The sequence below is a fragment of the Takifugu flavidus genome, chromosome 1 (genome assembly GCF_003711565.1).
Source record: "Takifugu flavidus isolate HTHZ2018 chromosome 1, ASM371156v2, whole genome shotgun sequence".
NCBI classification, from domain to species: Eukaryota; Metazoa; Chordata; class Actinopteri; order Tetraodontiformes; family Tetraodontidae; genus Takifugu; species Takifugu flavidus.
In genome coordinates, this window is record NC_079520.1 from 28,358,565 (window position 1) to 28,377,525 (window position 18,961).

At 55.9% G+C, this 18,961-nt stretch overlaps 1 protein-coding gene across 1 annotated transcript; it reads right to left on the minus strand.

Moving 5' to 3' along the window:
* Positions 1-44: 44 nt before the first annotated feature.
* prkcea (protein kinase C, epsilon a) lies at positions 45-18,961 on the minus strand. The gene is given in 16 exon segments (XM_057046498.1): positions 45-1,724; positions 2,120-2,266; positions 2,940-3,128; positions 3,242-3,380; positions 3,528-3,682; positions 3,881-4,054; positions 4,329-4,516; positions 5,543-5,645; positions 5,723-5,865; positions 5,966-6,095; positions 6,216-6,304; positions 6,521-6,555; positions 6,721-6,850; positions 6,853-6,885; positions 9,788-9,851; positions 17,856-18,961. Coding segments are annotated over 16 exon segments (2,214 nt in total). The 5' UTR covers positions 18,201-18,961; the 3' UTR covers positions 45-1,574.

The following is an 18,961-nucleotide window of genomic DNA, read 5'->3' on the forward strand; positions in this document are numbered from 1 at the left end:
CCATCAGAAAAAGAGCGAGCAGAAAGGAGGCCAGAGCCCGGGAGTGCGGTCGACAGTGTTTTATTGAGCAGGCGGGACTCGTCCGGCTGTTGCACGACATTTGGCACAGATTTAGATAGTGGGACCAGGACCAGGCCCAGGACCAGGCCCAGGACCAGGACCAGGACCAGGACCAGGACCAGGACCAGGACCAGGACCAGGACCAGGACCAGGACCAGGACCAGGCCAGACCCTGGCTGCACAAAAGCTTGACTACACACTGACTACTGCACACGCCAGAAACCCGTTCACCTGTAGATCACTGGGGACGATGCATGCGACGACGGACCTTCTGTGCATATACGTGTCTGCCGAGTGTGTGTGAGGGAGAGAGAGGGGGGGGGCGAGCGGAGGACAGCGTCAACCTGCCGTGTGTGTGTGTGTGTGTGTGTGTCTTCAGAGGTAATTCAGTTGCTGGTTTTTCACACCCTCAACCGGCTGTAACAGACCTGTGATAGTATAGATAGAGTATAATACACAAAGGTTTCCTCCAGATACACTTTACCACAACAACAACAACAATAATAATAATAATAATAATAATAATAATAATAATAATATTCATGAGCATAAAAAAGAAGAAGAAGAAGAAGAAGAACAGCCATATGAAAGGAGTAAAAAGTGAGAGAAGCTCGTGGTTTGGGCTGAGCGAGAGGACTGCCGGAGACGGGGAAAAGGGAATTGGTGCTTTGGAGAAGAGGGAAGGAAAAACACTGCCGTAACCATGGATACGGAAAAGTTGAGCGCAAAAGGGGAGGGGCCAAATGAGCCATTCACGCATGCAGTAATGTGCATTCACAGCAGAACGACGCTCGCACGCACACACACACACACCACACACACACACACACACACACACACACACACAGGGGGAGCAGCAGCACACAGCTGACGTACACCTGTGCGCTGCTACACCTGTAACTCTCCGCTCCACATAATTAGTTCCATAGCCTGTAACTCCCCAGCCTCACAGCAGACGGGAGGACGCGGAGCGGGCGGGCCGACAAGCGGAACATCCTGCGGTGGTCTTGGTATTGCACAAAGGGTTCTGGGCCCCAACCGGTCCAGTCAGGACAGGAAACAGACGGTCCATCATGCGCCGCCACCCTCCGCCACGAGCAGACGACACCGACACGATACAGCCGATCAACACAGGCTATATACAGGACACTGCACAGTCCATGCGTGTGGGGGAGGGGCGTGCACGCGCCTACGTGCATGCGTGCGTGTGTGTGGGCTTGTCCAGGTGCAGTGAGCCACGTGTCTGTGGTGTGTTTAAGTCTGTATTTAAAGTGTGCACGCGGGCCTGTGTGTGAGCGTGTGCGTGTGCGTGTGTGTATTCATATCAATATTCATATCGTGATTAAACGGTATCATAATAATAAACCCAGGCAACAGGAACAACACAATGCAAGTCAAGAAGATCCCAAAAGTAACAACTATTCAGCTTCTACGTCGAGAGTGTGTGGAAGGATCAGCAGTGTGTGTGTATCCAGGTGTGTGTTATGGTTGTTGGATCAGTGTGTGTGTGTGTTTTAGGTGTGCGTCTCCTCGGGGGCGCAGTAAGAGAAGTCTTTGAACTCCTCCTGGTTGATCTGACGGATGATGGCCTCGTCGGTGGGCGTCAGCACCGGGTCCTCCTTAGTGAAGTCCTGGTCAAAGTTATTCACATCACGTTTGGTTTTCTGCAAACACACGCACACACACACACACACACGACGTGAGGAGACGAGTCAGCACAAAGGCACTAAAAAAGTGGTGCAGCGGCGCCCCCTAGTGGCTGTCGGCGGCGGCGCCGCCTGCTGGGTGACGCGACCCAGCGGGATCCGCGCGCGCCTCCATGTGTGCGACATGTTCCACAGCAGATTTCCGGCTCCTGCTGGGCCACTGCTGTAGCTGCAGGCTCAGCCATGCTAACGGCCCCATAATGAGCAGAACCGGCCCGGAGGCCCCACGCGGAGCGCCGGCAGGGGAATGATGATTCCCACTACGGTAAAATGCTGCTGTGCGTGCTGCTGTGCGTGCTGCTGCGCGTGCTGCTGTGCGTGCTGCTGTGCGTGCTGCTGTGTGCGTCTCTTACGATTCGGGGTTTAAAGGGCGGCTTCACTTTCCTCTGCTCCAGCAGGACCCAGTCGATCTCCCTGAAGAAGGCGTGGGTCTTGATGGCCTCCTCGCAGCCCTGGGTCACCACGCAGCCCAGCCGCTTGGCCGGGTTCTTGGTCATGAACTGCACACAAACACAGTTTTGATTGTGTAAACTGTGAAATGCAGCCCCGTTATTACAGCCATTATCTTCAGTTCCAGGCCAGGAACAGAGCGGTGGGGGGGGGGGGTGCGTTTGGCTGCTAATAATAGAGCGAAGCATTAACGGCTGTGTGGACGGGCCAGCCCGATGAAGCGGGTCAACAGATTGACGGTGTTATTTACTCTCACTAAAAGCTGCCTCTCTCTGGTGGCGCGTCTGTTCGGCGTTTAGAGGAGCACTTTGTGACGGAGGCGGCTTCACGCTCACGCCGCCGGGGCCGCCGCCTCTGTGGCTGCTGTGGCGTTTCCTCGATGACAGAAAGTCACAGCTGAAGCTCCCGTGTTGGAGCGTTGGAGAGGACAGGAACGGGAACCGTGGCGAGGACAAAGGCGAACGCTAAAGCGAGCAGTCGCACCTTTCATGACGGTGCCGCTGATCTGATGCCACTGAGCTTCAGATCGGCCCATAAGAACACGCTCACTGATGCTAGCTGCATGTCATGTTAGCCTTGGGGTTAGCCTCCTGGGCAGGAGTGGTTCTAAGGTCGGGACCTTTCGGTCGTGTACGTGTGAGAATGTTCTAGTAACACGAGGGCAGAGTGAGCCGAACGTGCTAGTGGGCGTCGCCAAGGGCGTCCGTGCGCGTCACCACGTACCGCTCGGAGGATAGAAACGGCTTCTTTGCTGAGCCAGACGGGGTAGAGGACGTCGTCGTGGAGGATGGACTCGAACAAATCGTCTTCGTTATCGGCCTCGAACGGCGGCTGTCCGGCCATCATCTCGTACATCAGAACCCCGAGCGCCCACCAGTCCACCGAGGCGCCGTACTCCAGCTCCTGCAGGATCTGAGTCAACAGGAGCACATCAACACGCCCACCTGCGTCTCACGGCGACGCCGCCGCCGCTAATGCTAACGAGTCCTGATTCAGGACGTTCTGTGGGCGGAGCGGGAGCTGACCTCAGGGGCGATGTAGTCAGGTGTGCCACAGAAGGTGGTGGTGGTCACGCCGTTCATGATGCCCTCTTTGCACATGCCGAAGTCGGCCAGCTTGCAGTGTCCCTCTGCGTCCAGCAGGATGTTGTCCAGCTTCAGATCCCTGAAAGAGACGCACGCTGAGAACCGGCTCCATCTGGATCCCAGAGGCATGAATCTTTAAAGAGCTGAGAATCCTCCCAGAAGCTAATTAAAGCAGCCAGGTGTCCCCAGGAGCCTCAGGAGACCCGGGCCCGGCGGGGACGCTCACCTGTAGATGACGCCGTTGCGGTGCAGGAACATGAGCGCCGAGGTGACCTCGGCGGCGTAGAAGCGGGAGCGCGGCTCGTCGAACTTCCTGGAGCGCTGGATCTGGAACATCAGGTCTCCTCCGTTCACGTATTCCATGACGAAGAACAGACGATCCTGCAGAGAGCCACCCACACACACACACACACCACACACACACGCACACACACGCACACACACGCACACACACACGCACACACACGCACACACACACACACACACCACACACACACACACACACACGCACACACACACACACACTGAGACACACTCCGGGGCCGGGACATGAGCGCCGCCTCCGTCCGCCCCCCCTACCCGTGTCTGGAAGCAGCAGTGCAGCTGGGTGAGGTAGGGGTGTCGGCGGGCGAGGGCCAGGATGCGCTTCTCCGTCATGGTGCAGTCGACATCGTCGTCCTGCAGGATCACGTCCTTCTTCAGGACCTTGACGGCATAGACGTCCTCTGACCCCTTCAGCTCTGCCAGCATCACCTGGATCGGGGAGAGGAACCTCAGGAATCTGGACTCACAACCACGAGGACGTGGGACCGTGTGAGGAACGTGGACGTGACAGTGTATGTGGGACGTCATCGTGTCCTCACAGGTGTCTACAGGACGCTGTTGGAGGTGTTGCTGATGTTTGACCACCGATGCTGTCCAAACTGGGACACACGTCCTACTGGACAACAGCCCAGGGGACACTCAGTCCATGGGGGGGACATGTCCCGGAGCTGCCAACACAATTCCGTCCCTAAACGTGTCCCACCTTGCCGAAGCTGCCTTTGCCCAGAACTTTGATGAAGTTGAAGTCCTTCAGCGTCCTCCTCTGGACCTGGCCGTCCTCCCTGCCCGCCGAGGACGAAGAGGAGGAGGTGGTGGACGAGGAGGAGGAGTGTGGGGGTCCCTGCTGATCCAGGGACAGCGCCGCCTGCAGGCGATCCAGCCCCGCCAGGTCTGTGGGACCAGAACAGAGATCCCTCATGACCCAGCTGACAAACACAACGTTAACTTTGGCTTCTCAGCCTGTACGTGAGAAGACCATGAGTAACCGTGGCGACCAAATGGTGCAGGTGGGCGGTGTTGGGGGGGGGGGGGGGGCTTAGATAACTCAAGTTCAGCAACAAGAAGAGACTAAAAAATGATGACAGGAATGGAAACGTTGGCTCTCTCTCTCTCTCTCTCTCTCACACACACACACACACACACACACACACACACACACACACACACACGTGTGTGTTCAGCCATACCCTGCTGTGAGGGGGAGGGGGGCACAGCAGCCTGGCCCAGGCTGTTCTCGTCCGTCTGGGAGAGCTCAGGAGGACCCTGGGGGGCTTCCTGTCCTGGGGTCAGCTGCAGGGAGAGAAGAGGGTGGTTCTGGTGTCATCGGTCGTTTCACCGCGCCGCCGCCTCTCTGGGGACAACGGTACCTTCCTCCGGCGCTGTGCGGTGTTGGAGATCTTGTCGGGGGTGACGCCCAGGTCGGACAGGACCTTGGCGATTCCTCGGGCGTCCACGCCACAGTTAGGAGCCACGTTCTTCTCACACCTTCGGTGCACGTTCATCTTACACACTGTGGGAGGAAGGTCGGCTCGGCTTAAACGCTTAAAAAGCATCATGTGGCTGAGATCCGTTGGCCGACGCTGTAGGTTCCCGACTGCACCTGAACGCACCTTTGCACTGCAGACCCTGCCTCATCAGGCCCCACAGCAGGGAGCCACAGTGGTCGCAGAAGGTGGGCACCTTGTAGTTGTGAATACTGAACTTGTGCGGCATGTTAACACTGAACCTCTGTGAGCCCACCTGGAGAGGAACACACACACACACACACACAGGTCAGTGAGAGCTTACTGTTAATGTCAGAATGCTAGCACAACTTGCAACCCGACACACACACACATACACATACACACACACACACAACACACACACACACACACACTCACACACACACACACACACGTGTGTGTTCAGCCATACCCTGCTGTGAGGGGGAGGGGGGCACAGCAGCCTGGCCCAGGCTGTTCTCGTCCGTCTGGGAGAGCTCAGGAGGACCCTGGGGGGCTTCCTGTCCTGGGGTCAGCTGCAGGGAGAGAAGAGGGTGGTTCTGGTGTCATCGGTCGTTTCACCGCGCCGCCGCCTCTCTGGGGACAACGGTACCTTCCTCCGGCGCTGTGCGGTGTTGGAGATCTTGTCGGGGGTGACGCCCAGGTCGGACAGGACCTTGGCGATTCCTCGGGCGTCCACGCCACAGTTAGGAGCCACGTTCTTCTCACACCTTCGGTGCACGTTCATCTTACACACTGTGGGAGGAAGGTCGGCTCGGCTTAAACGCTTAAAAAGCATCATGTGGCTGAGATCCGTTGGCCGACGCTGTAGGTTCCCGACTGCACCTGAACGCACCTTTGCACTGCAGACCCTGCCTCATCAGGCCCCACAGCAGGGAGCCACAGTGGTCGCAGAAGGTGGGCACCTTGTAGTTGTGAATACTGAACTTGTGCGGCATGTTAACACTGAACCTCTGTGAGCCCACCTGGAGAGGAACACACACACACACACACACAGGTCAGTGAGAGCTTACTGTTAATGTCAGAATGCTAGCACAACTTGCAACCCGACACACACACACATATACACACACACACACACACACCTCTTCGGGTGTGTCCTCCTGCTTCTTCATCCCAGCACACTTGGTGATGATGAGTTCATGGCAGCGCTTGTGAACAACACAAGTACACACTGGAAACACACCAGGAGACAATCAAAAAGCTGCTCTTTGTTCTGATGCAACAGCCCGTTAGCTTAGCATCACAGAAACACATCTTTGCTCGCTTTGATCTTGTTTTGGCTGCTGGTGGTGATGGTTGTGGGGAAATCACAGCTGTCATTCATCAAACATGTCAGCTTGTTGTGCTTCGTCCATAAAACATGAGCTTCACCTGAGTGTGTACTCACCCTGGCACTGGTAGCCCTGCTTCCCCAGCACGCCCCTATCAGATCACACACACACAGGAGTCAGCATTTCAGCCAGAGTGTGTGTGTGTGTGTGTGTGTGTGTGTGACAGGATGTAAACCAGAAGAAAGACTCATCAGATGAAGATATGAAACCATCTTTTTTGTGTTAACGTGTCCTTGTTGTGTTGTGTGTGTCCTACCAGATGAAGTCCCTGCAGTGTGAGCAGTAGGTGGGCTGTCTCAGGTAGGTGGCCATGAACTTGTGTCCGTTGACCTGATGGACGCGTCTCCGGACGGCTCCCTGCCGGCGCCGGGGTCCGATCCTCTCTCGAACACTCGCTCCTCATTATCGTTGCTTCCGGAGGCTGTGGGTGAACCACAGTGGTGAGATACTGTCACCTGTGCACGTGTGTGTGTGTGTGTGCGCGTGCGTGTGCCTCCTCCACGTGCAGCTGTGAGCTGGGCCATTAACTCCATTGACCATCATGACACGACATTAATAGACTAACAGTTTGACTGGTCATGTGACCATGTGACCCGTGTTAACAGACTGGCGCCGGGCAGCAGCCCATTGTGCACGAGCGTTGTTGTGCACGAGCATCGTTGTGCACGAGCCATTGCGTCAAGCCGACAGGAAAAAACAAAGGAATTCGTTCAATTTTTATAATAATGTGTAGGGATTTTTGTGTCTATTTGATGGATTTTGTGTCTATTTGATGGATTTTTGTGTCTATTTGATGGATTTTGTGTCTATTTGATGGATTTAGGAAGTGGGGCCACATCTTTACGTCACGTTCCCGGTAACATGAAGCCTCAGACTTGTTGTTGGATTCATTCTAATATTGTTTACTTGTTTACACCTCACTCACGATTGTAATTGGTCGATAATTAAAGTGTCTTTCATAATTCAGGCTTCGTTGACCTTCACATGAGCAGTTAATGAACTAAAATCTTGTTCTTTGTTACAGTGCAGGTGGATTTATTGCTTGTTTGTTGAAGGAAGGTTCTCCCCGAAACACTCGTGCACGTGAGGCCACTCGTGCATGTGAGGCCACGGTGCTCCTGTTGCACCACCGGGCCGCCCCCGGCCCCCGGAAGAACACTTTCATCCCCTGGAGATAGGTGCTCCTTCAGCTGCCTCCCCTCCTCCCTCCTCCAACACCCGAGCAGAGGCCCGTGCACGCGTACGTGCGCTGTCTATTTATACCTCCGTGTGTGGGCATTAAAACCAAGGACAGCATATTAAAATACTCCTCCTCACAGGCACCATCCAGCCAGCCCTTCCTTTCCTCTCTGCGTCTCCCCGGAAACAGAAGCGTTTTCCGAGGGAACCTTAAGATGAGCGAGCCGCCTCCACTCCGCCCCCCCACGCTCCCCCTCCCTCCCCCCCCTCCCACACTCCTCCTCTCTGCTGTCCTAGTTTGTCTTCCGTCACTCTTCCTCCTGAGATGTTAGCGAGGTGGTTACAGTGCAGTTGGATTACAGTCAGACTGTCTAGGGCCTCTGTGAGTGTGTGTGTGAGTGAGTGTGTGTGTGAGTGTGTGTGAGTGTGTGTGTGAGTGTGTGTGTGAGTGTGTGAGTGCATGTGTGAGTGCATGTATGAGTGTGTGTGTGTGCGTGAGTGTGTGAGTGTGTGTGAGTGTGTGTGTGTGTGTGAGTGTGTGAGTGTGTGAGTGCATGTGTGAGTGCATGTATGAGTGTGTGTGTGTGAGTGTGTGTGTGTGTGTGTGTGCGTGAGTGTGTGAGTGAGAGAGAGAGAGAGAGAGAGAGAGAGAGAGAGGGAGCGTGCACGCTAGAGACAGCTTAACAGCCCATTATGGGGATGACTGTTTTACATAATACATCATCCATCTGTCCAGGAAGTCCACCCAGGTAGGCTGAGGACGCCGCCGCCGCCGCCGCCGCCGCCGCCGCCGCGTTACAACAAGGGCGTCCGCATTACGTCGTCGTTCCTGTTGTAACCAAGAACCTTCCGCTGAACCAGGGAACCTTTCTGGAGGTCATGAGGTCACACGCTCGGGTTCTCGGGGCACAGTGTCACATGGCGTCCTTCACCTGGGACGGACGGCGCCAGAGACCCGTCCTGGTTGGTTCCTGTAGAGTCTGTCTGCATGACAGCAGTGTGAGGGAGATAAAAATACCACCTCTTCCTCTCGTGCTGCCCCCCCCCCCCCTCAGAACACACACCACCCCTCAACTATGGGAAGGAAGTTCAGGAGTGGGCGGAGCCTGCATGAGGTCACGAGGGAGCGGCCAATCACGGACGAGGAGGGCAAATCATGGATCCTGGGGGTGTGTGTGTGTGTGTGTGTGTGTGTGTGTGTGTGTGTGCGTGTGTGTGTGTGTGTGGTGTGTGTGTGTGTGTGTAATCTCTAGTTCAATCTCCTGGACTATTTTAAGAACCTACTCGGCTGTTGTCTGTGATACTGTTGGATAGAAGAAGAATCACACACACTCTTGTGCACACACACCCAGTCACGTGCACACACACTCTTGTGCACACACACCCAGTCACGTGCGCACACACTCTCGTGCACACACACTCACTCTGCCTGTATGCTGACAGTCCGTTTCACCTGCACCTGTAACTTTACACCTGCTTATAAATAGAGATGCCTGTCTGCCGTGCACAGCGATGTGCACGTGTGTGTGTGGGTGTGGAGAACAACTGAGGGTGAGATGTTCTCCTTGTTTCCGTTACAAATGGAGGAGGAAAAGGAGGGCAGACAGAAGAGAGGAGGAGGTTCTGCTGGAACCTGTGGGGGAGCAGCAGGTCTTTGTCTCCCTCTGGGACCCGTTTCACAGGACCGGCGGCGTGAAGACGCAGCACGCCGCCGGTCCTGTGGCGGAGGCGTCGGGAGCGTTAGAGGAGCGCCGACACGCTGCCAATATCAGCTTCATTTCCTCCACGTTGAAGAAGCCCCTGATCCAGGGCGACGCGGCCCGGAGGAACCTTCCTGGACCCTCTGAAAACGCCCGTCCGGGATGTAAACGGCGAGATGTTGAAGACAAGAGCGCGAAAACGAGACGCAGGTGGCGAGGAGGGCTAACGGGCGCCAGGACTCGCTGGTGGTTACCCAAGCATTTAAATCATTACTGGAGGAGCGGACATGATGGAGAGCCTGGTCCCCCCCAGGAGGAACGGCCCGGGAGCACCGGACCTGCTGCAGCGATGGAGCAGCCAAACCAGCCCAGACAGGCGGCGCACAGGTGAACGGCTCGAACCGGTCAGGTGTTCCCTGTGAAAGAGTGTTTTGTTGTGTTCACCTTCGGTGGAGGAACCGGACAGGTCGATGACCACGTAGACCTTCCCCTCGGGTTCCAGGTCGATCTGGAGACAAAGACAGAGAGAAACGGTGAAACAGAGGAAGCAAACAGGAAGTAACGCCTCCGGAAGGAACCTGGCGGCGGCCCGGTGGGCCCGGTGGGCCCGGCACAACCTTCAGGGTTCTGAATCTGAAGGTTCCTGCCCCTCAGATGATGGCGGCTGATTCCCGCCTGTTCACAGGCGCCAGAATGAAGCCGAGACTCTGACTGACATTCGGATTTGGAATTCAGCAGCGTTCAGCTATTGTGTTCAAACAATGTGGAGATGTTGAGAGCTTCGGCTGCCTGGTGCTGTTACCAGGAGACAGGGAAGAGGACAAGAGGACAAGAGGACACGAGGACGAGAGGACAAGAGGACATGAGGACGAGAGGACATGAGGACGAGAGGATGGGATGGAAGATCCCAGAGATGTGAGTGACGGCCAGGCCACAGTGGTGTTTCATGATGTGGGTGCATGTGTGAGTGCACGTGTGAGTGCATGTGTGAGTGCATGTGTGAGTGCACGTGTGAGTGCATGTGTGAGTGAGTGCATGTGTGAGTGCATGTGTGAGTGCACGTGTGAGTGCATGTGTGAGTAAGTGCATGTGTGAGTGCATGTGTGAGTGAGTGCATGTGAGAGTGCATGTGTGAGTGAGTGCATGTGTGAGTGCATGTGTGTGAGTGCATGTGTGAGTGCATGTGTGAGTGAGTGCATGTGTGAGTGCATGTGTGAGTGCACGTGTGAGTGCACGTGTGAGTGCGTGCGTGAGAGCACGTGTGAGTGCATGTGCGAGTGCACGTGTGAGTGCACGTGTGAGTGAGTGTGTGAGTGCACGTGCGAGTGCGTCGTGAGAGCATGTGTGAGTGCACGTGTGAGTGAGTGTGTGAGTGCACGTGTGAGTGCACGTGTGAGTGAGTGTGTGAGTGCACGTGCGAGTGCGTCGTGAGAGCATGTGTGAGTGCATGTGTGAGTGAGTGTGTGAGTGCACGTGCGAGTGCGTCGTGAGAGCATGTGTGAGTGCACGTGTGAGTGAGTGTGTGAGTGCACGTGTGAGTGCACGTGTGAGTGCATGTGTGAGTGAGTGTGTGAGTGCACGTGCGAGTGCGTCGTGAGAGCATGTGTGAGTGCACGTGTGAGTGCATGTGTGAGTGCACGTGTGAGTGCATGTGTGAGTGAGTGTGTGAGTGCACGTGCGAGTGCGTCGTGAGAGCATGTGTGAGTGCACGTGTGAGTGAGTGTGTGAGTGCACGTGTGAGTGCACGTGTGAGTGTGATGACGGGAAATTTTATTCCGAGAATTCCAAAGTAAATAATCTGACAGAATTAACAAACATGATGTACAAATGTGAGCAGGAGCTGAGGACAAATGATGACGTCATCCCCTAAAGGGGGGGGGGGGGGCTGGTCCTAATCCCTCACTAAGCTCTGGGACAGCAGCCGATCCTCTTACGCAACAGTGGGACACAGGCAGCAAACACATGCAGGGGTAGAGCAGCACCGACACCTGAGGGGGGGGGGAACCAACACCTGAGGGGGGGGGAATCAACACCTGAGGGGGGGGGAGGGGGCTGAATAATCAGACACCTGAGGGGGGGGGGAATCAACACCTGAGGGGGGGGGGGCTGAATAATCAGACACCTGAGGGGGGGGGGAACCAACACCTGAGGGGGGGGCTGAATAATCAGACACCTGAGGGGGGGGCTGAATAATCAACACCTGATCTGGGGGGGGGCTGAATAATCTCAGATCCCTGACGTTCGTCCTATCGCTGATTAAATCCACGTCCTGGAATTGCCTTTCTTCCACTGGAAAATCTAAAGATTCCCTCAATCCCAGAATCATGAGGATAAAAACGAGGGTGTCTCCAACATTACGGTCCCCGAGCCGCCGTCACCACCTGCAGCTACGGGTTCAGAGAGCGCTAGCTAGCGGGAGCGTACGTGACAGGCGGAGCTTTGATAGCATTTAGCTCGCTAGCACAGCAGGAAGCTACTGACCCGGGGCCCAAGGACCTGACGGTGACGCTGCATCAAAGGAATTCAGCTTGAAACGGAGCCCGGAGTCGACCGGAGGGATGGAGGAGCGGTTTGGGCTCAACTTCGCGTAAAGCTGGCGTAAGCTCATCACCCTTCTGCTGCAGCACGTAACGAGGGCGACCCACAAACCGCCGCGTTCTTCATGCTACGCTCGGACCGTGCGCTAATCCCAACCAACCCTCTTGCGTAACCTCCGATCTCAGCGGGATTTCACATGAAAGATGGACTGAGTGCTTTTGGACACGGAGCAAATGGAGGCTCCGTCATTGAGGTCATGCCGGGTCGGTCCGAGACGGCCAGAACACCTGCGCCGCTCGCACGTGCAGCCACAGGCGTACGAACCAGAGATCAAAGGAAAACCAGGAAGGTCCTTTATTCCAGGGAGGAAAATCTGGAGCCTTTAGGCCTCAAATGAAAGAGAAGCCTGGGGGGGGCTCCACCTCTGAGCAGGTGAGCCAGGTGTACACAGGTGAAGGACGTGGGTTCCACAGCACCTGGGACGGCTGTGTCCATCCGTCCTGCTTTCAACCTTCTGCTGCTGCTTCAAAGCTACAAATACGATCCAGGACCAGTTTCACTCACCAGAAACACCTCTGGACCTTCTGGGTGTCCAGAAGGTCCAGTTGGACCAGCAGCATTCTGAGAACTGGCCCGGAGACGGGATGTATCTGTCTGTTCATCACCATCATCACCATCATCACATCATCATCATCATCATCATCACCATCATCACCACCATCACCACCACCACCATCACCACATCATCATCACCACCAGCAGCACCAGCAGCACCACCAGCAGCACCAGCAGCAGCACCAGCAGCACCACCAGCAGCAGCACCACCACCAGCACCACCATCAGCACCACCATCATCACCACCAGCATCATCACCATCACCACCAGCACCACCATCAGCACCACCATCATCACCATCATCATCACACCACCATCATCACCATCATCATCACCACCATCACCACCATCACCATCATCACCACCATCATCACCACCAGCACCACCATCAGCACCACCATCACCATCACCACCAGCAGCACCAGCAGCACCAGCAGCACCACCAGCAGCACCAGCAGCAGCACCAGCAGCACCACCAGCAGCACCAGCAGCAGCACCAGCACCACCATCAGCACCACCATCAGCACCACCATCATCACCATCATCACCACCATCATCACATCACCATCATCATCATCACATCATCATCATCACCACCATCATCACCACCATCATCACCATCATCACCATCATCACCATCACCACCACCACCATCATCATCAACCACCATCATCATCATCACATCATCATCACCACCATCATCATCATCACCATCATCATCATCACATCACCATCATCATCATCACCATCACCATCATCATCATCATCACCATCATCATCACCATCACCAGCTAGCAGCAGTTAGCTGCTAATTGCTAAGGTTAGCAGAGCCTCCTCAGCCTGTGGGAGAGGCCACATCACCTGATTCAGACCTGTTGCTGATGGAGTCTGAGTCATGTGATCACAACAGCAGACCTCTGCTGATGTTCTGGGGGGGTTCAGCAGGTCAGTCTGGGAGGGAAGACTAAGAGCCCTGAGCATCAGCGTTCCTGGCCAACAACCATCCTGGAACCAGCAGATCCCAAACTGGATAAACCCCCCCCCAATTATTCATCTGTCCCTCATCAAATATGGAAGCCCTTTAAATGCTAATCAATAGGACAGAGTGGAAGGTTTTAACATCCCAGCGTCACGTTCTGGAGACAGGATGAGACTTCAAGCTGCTGTGGACACACACACACACACACACACACACACACACACACACACGCACGCACGCACACACACACACACACACACACACACCACACACACACACACACACACACACACACACCGGTCCGGTCCCTGGGGCGCCACTGTCATGTTGTCTCATTAATCCTGTTAGGACAATTAGGACACTGATACAGCCAGAGAGACCGAGGGCTTCACACACACACACACACACACACACACACAATTACAGAAGTGTCACACACTGGAGGTTTTTTCCCTTTAAACAAGCAAAGAATTAAACACAGATGCAGGCTCAGCCGTCTGGTCCCATAGACAGAGGCTCCACACACACACACACACACACACACACACACACACACACACACACACACACACACACACCATATGACCATATGTAGCAGCACAGAGGAGCACTCTCCCGAGCAGACAGGACACTCAAAGCTTGCATTCTCCCCCCCCTTACCCCCCCCCCTTACCCCCCTCTACCCCCCCCCCCCATCCAGCTCTGTCCAACCTCCCACATCCATCTGTCAAACGACAGGCTTCAGCTTCAGAGCGCTCCACCACGCCGGCGGTGCCACAGGCGTGCACGTCCGTCTGCCCGGCACGTACGTGCACAGGCACGTGCGTGAGTCGTGCATCACTACCCCAGCTAATGGTGTAAGAGGAGCTGAGGTGGAGGTGCAGGCTGCCACCGTCCAGCAGGTCGGCCCTCTCGGATGAGAAGGAATGAAAACACACTTCCTGGAAAACGGTGGAAAATGGTGGAAAACGGTGGAAAATGGTGGAAAACGGTGGAAAATGGTGGAAAATGGTGGAAAATGGTGGAAAACGGTGGAAAACGGTGGAAAACGGTGACGTTTGGAGACTTTGTTCCACTTTGTTCTCCTTCACATCAACACAACTCTTCCAAAAGTTAAGCTTCTCAGGAGCAGGGAGCTGTCTTCACCTGTCCAGCAGCCTGGAGCGGCAGGTTTCTGATGACGCTGATGTCCACATGACCACACACACACACACACACACGCACACACACACACTCTTCCATGTCCACACAGCTGATCTCTGCACCTCCTCACCTCAGGATCTTTCCTTCATCACTGACTCATTCTGAAGACTTTCAGAAACGGTTTGAGAAGCTTTGTTCTTCTCAGGATTTGTGCGGCATAATTCAACTCTGGAGTGTTGTGCGATGCTTTTCCCAGCGGCTGTGCTATGAAATGTGTCTGGGTCGTCCCGGTCTCCGGAGCGTGGGTCCTGGTGTGTGAGGGCTGCTCTGCGTGCTCAGGACAGCTAACACACTTACAGGACGCTGTGATCAGGTTAGCTCACACACAATCTGATTGGGAAGCCAACAAGCCTGTAAACTGCATCTGAAATGGGATGTCAGAGCTAATGATCTTCCACGGGGGCTTCCTGGCTGCTGACCTTCACGCTGATCAGCTCAAACACCACGATAAATCCTATAAAACCGATAGAAGTCATGAATCTGAGGCCTTGATTAACAGGACTGGGAGACAAATGAAGACGGAGGACGTGGCTGAGGCGCCCCTGGAACATCTGATCATATTGGGAGGAGCAAGAGAGGCGTTCAGCAGCCCGAGGGCGGCGACCCGGGCGCCTACAGGCGTAACACAGGCGCCGCCATGAAGGGGCGGAACCGGCGACACCTGGAGGTTACAGACACCTGGAGGTCCAGGCACGCCTGGAGGTCCAGGCACGCCTGGTTACCCTCCACTGGTCATACTGGAAATTCTTCTGTTTCAGCACTTGGGGAAACGGTGCTGATTCCGACTCGTCAACACCAAAGGGTGCCGCTCCGCCAGCCTCCTCCTGTGGGTGTGAGGCTGTCGCCAGGGGGACGGGACTGCCAGCATCGCCATGGCGACGGCTCCACGGAGCATCTCAATTACCGAGCGGGACAATTAATAAGCATCAAAGCCTGGTTAATCTTTCAGCGGCAGCGCGGGACAACAACCTGGTAGCTGAGGGGTCTGTGGGGGGGGCGGGACGGAGAGGTGGAGGACAAAAGGGAACAGGAAGTTGAGGGGGAGGGAGCGGGGGAGGGAGGGAGGGAGAGGGGGGAGGACCATCGCCAAGACACCGGGGACACGAGATGAAAGGAGCGAAGCGGCAGAAGGACGGAGGAAGTGAGAAGTCACAACAGCCCGTCCCTCCAGCGGGGGGGTCGAGTGCTGAGAACAACTTTACAGCCTCTTAAATGTTTCATTTCTCTGCCAACCACCGAAGCGTGAGAACAATCCTGTCATCATCTGATCTGCAGCTCTCCTGCTCCACACAGGCCCCCACCAGGACCCCCCCCCCCTCCCGAACCTCCTCCCAACTGGACACAGGGAGGCACGGAGCAGCTGCCCAAAGCAAAGCTCACACAGGTGCATCACCTGGGATCTCTGGTTTCAGCTCCTCACCTTATCTCAGATAACCCCCCCCCCCCATGAGGGGGCTAATCCTTGTAGGTCAAACAAAGGAAGGACTTCTGTCACATCAAAGAAGAAAACTGCTTGTGCTGCTTTGAAATGGTGGGAAGATGAAAGAGATTAAAGACGTCAGCGCACTTGTGACCCACCAGCGCAGCAGGACCCCCTCTCAGAATACGGTGGGTGGAGGTATGGACGGGGGGGGGGGGGGTATGGACAGAGGATGGGTGGAGGTAGGGACAGGGGGAGGACGGGTGGAGGTAGGGGCAGAGGGCGGGTGGGCGGGGCCACGCCGCCCTGAAGCATCATGTATTGACGAGACAGCTGGCCTGTTTGATGGGATGCAGTCAATCGACAGGGTGATCTATAAACCCTGACCTAACTCTGGAGGGGGGTGTGTGTGTGTGTGTGTGTGTGTGTGTGTGTGTGTGCGTCCGTGAGGGTTGAGGCAAACCAGTAAGTATAGTTCAGGTAATGTGAGGTCATCAGAACGTTGCGGCTAAATCACAGTGATATAAAGGTAAATCATCATGATTGAACCAAGGAGGACTGTGTGTGTGTGTGTGTCTGTGTGTGTGAGTGTGTGTGTGTGTGTGTGTGTGTGAGTGTGTGAGTGTGTGTGTGAGTGTGAGTGTGTGTGTGTGTGAGTGTGTGTGTGTGTGAGTGTGTAACAGAGAGTAATTACATAACTTGTCCCCTCCGATGACACCCTAGCGTCCTGCTAACTGCTGCCTATTTCTCTACTCAGGAGTCCTGACGTCGTCATGACACCAGAGCAGGAAAACAAGATTCTACAGATCAGATGTGAACGTTTGCTTTCCTCTCGTGCTGTGATTGGTCCAGGTGAGTCCAGCTACAGACCCTCTGCAGCCTCTCCCGGGCCTAAAACACTGCAGCAAATGAGCGTGAATATTGAACCCTGACGGCAGCTGCTGATCCTGCTGCTGTTGGAGGAAACAGCAGCAGGATCAGCACCGGTCACATGTTTCAGGAACCCAAAAGGCTCCAGAGCCCAAACAAGCGGCTCTTTATCATCTCCAAGTTCAAACACGGCACCAGCGACACCAGATTAGATGAGGAGGAACTGGAACAAATGAGCTGCAGCGTGTCTGTAGAGCTGAGAGGGAGCATTGTTGAGGAGGAGGAGGAGGGGAGGAGGAGGAGGAGGAGGAGGAGGAGGAGGAGGACGAGGAGGAAGAGGAGGTGAGGAGGAGGAGGAGGAGGAGAAGGAAGAGGAGGAGGAAGAGGAGGAGGTGAGGAGGAGGAGGAGGGAGGAGGAGGAGGAGGAGGGAGGAGGAGGAGGAGGAGAGGAGGAGGAGGAGGAGGAGGAGAGGAGGAGGAGGAGGATTGTGTGTAGCTGAGGACCTGCTGGTAGAGGTCAGACCCCTGATGACCTGACGACTGGAGCAAAGAAGCCAAGACCATGGGACAGCAACCAGCCTGACAGGGAGACACTCCAACAGCAGGTGAGTGTGTGTGCAGGTGTGTGTGTGTGCAGGTGTGTGTGTGTGTGCAGGTGAGTGTGTGTGCAGGTGAGTGTGTGTGCAGGTGTGTGTGCGCTGCATCGGCCTCCAGGTGGAACCAGCCGTAAGGACACGAGGAAGATATTATCTGGGCCCGTTAGGGTGGTCTGACTTATGGACCTGTCAGGTTCTGCCCCAGAGCTCAGTGGGCGACCGAGACAGGGAGACAAGAACACACACACACACACACACACAACACACACACACACACACACACTCACGTACCCAGTCCTCGTAGTGCCTGGTCCCGTTCTGCAGCAGGTCCTCCAGCTGGATGGTGCAGTTGGCCACAAAGTCGTCATATCCGATGGGTGCGTCGTGGAACACGGACAACTCCAGGCTCCGTCCCTCCCGGACCTCGGTGCAGAATTCCTGGTGCCAGGCGGGGCTGTTGGTCTTGGTTCTGGTAGCAGTCTGGCCGAGCCGGGTCTGGTCGAGGTTCAGGGCCAGGTAGGGGTCCAGGAGGAAGGAGCCGCTCTTCCCCACGGCGTGACGCAAGGCCCAGGGGGTGGGCTTCAGGTCCACCGCCTCACACACGCGCACCTTCAGCACACCACTGAACACCGGCATGGCTGCACACACGTGTGTACAAGTGTGTGTCGACGTGTGTGTGCGTGTGTGTCTAGGCCAGCCTGCCTGTTCCTGCTCCTGTGAGGTGTGTTTCCTTCCAACGAGCAGGGCTACTGCACAGTCCTGCTACATCCCATAATGCCGCTGGCTCCTCTGGCTCTCAGTCTAACACGGGAATATTAGAACATTCTGTTATCCACACACACGCGCGCACACACACACACACACACACACACACAGCTGATGGGTCCCAGCGACAAACACAACAAGGCGGCGGTGGTCGCTGGCTAGTTCCGCCCCCCCGGAGCGGCTCCCCGCTCCTCTACGGTCCCGGGTCCGTTTGCTGGGGACGGGCCGAGCGTGAGACCCTCGGTCCGCTCGGTTAGTGCGCGTCGCTTCGCTTCATCGGCGGCTCCGGAGCTTCCCGAGGTCCTGGTGCGGCTCTCCGGGTCAGGGTGGGAGAGAGCGCGAGCAGCCGCGCCTAGCCATCCGGGAATGGAGCTCGTCTCTGGGATAATCTCCGCGCGCCCGCCTCACGGCGCCGCGAGATCTGCGCCGACCGCCGCCGCAACTAAAGCCTCGACGCGCCCCCGTTCCGGCCTCGGCGGCCCCTCATACATCCCGGAGCTCCGAACCCGATTCGGCTCTTTCTCTTTTCAGTCCTGGCGCGCGCCACCGCGTTTCCCGTCCGCGCTCACTCTCGTGAGTCGGTGAGTGAGCGCGAGCTGCAGGAAATGCGCAAAACGCGTCACCCGCTGCCG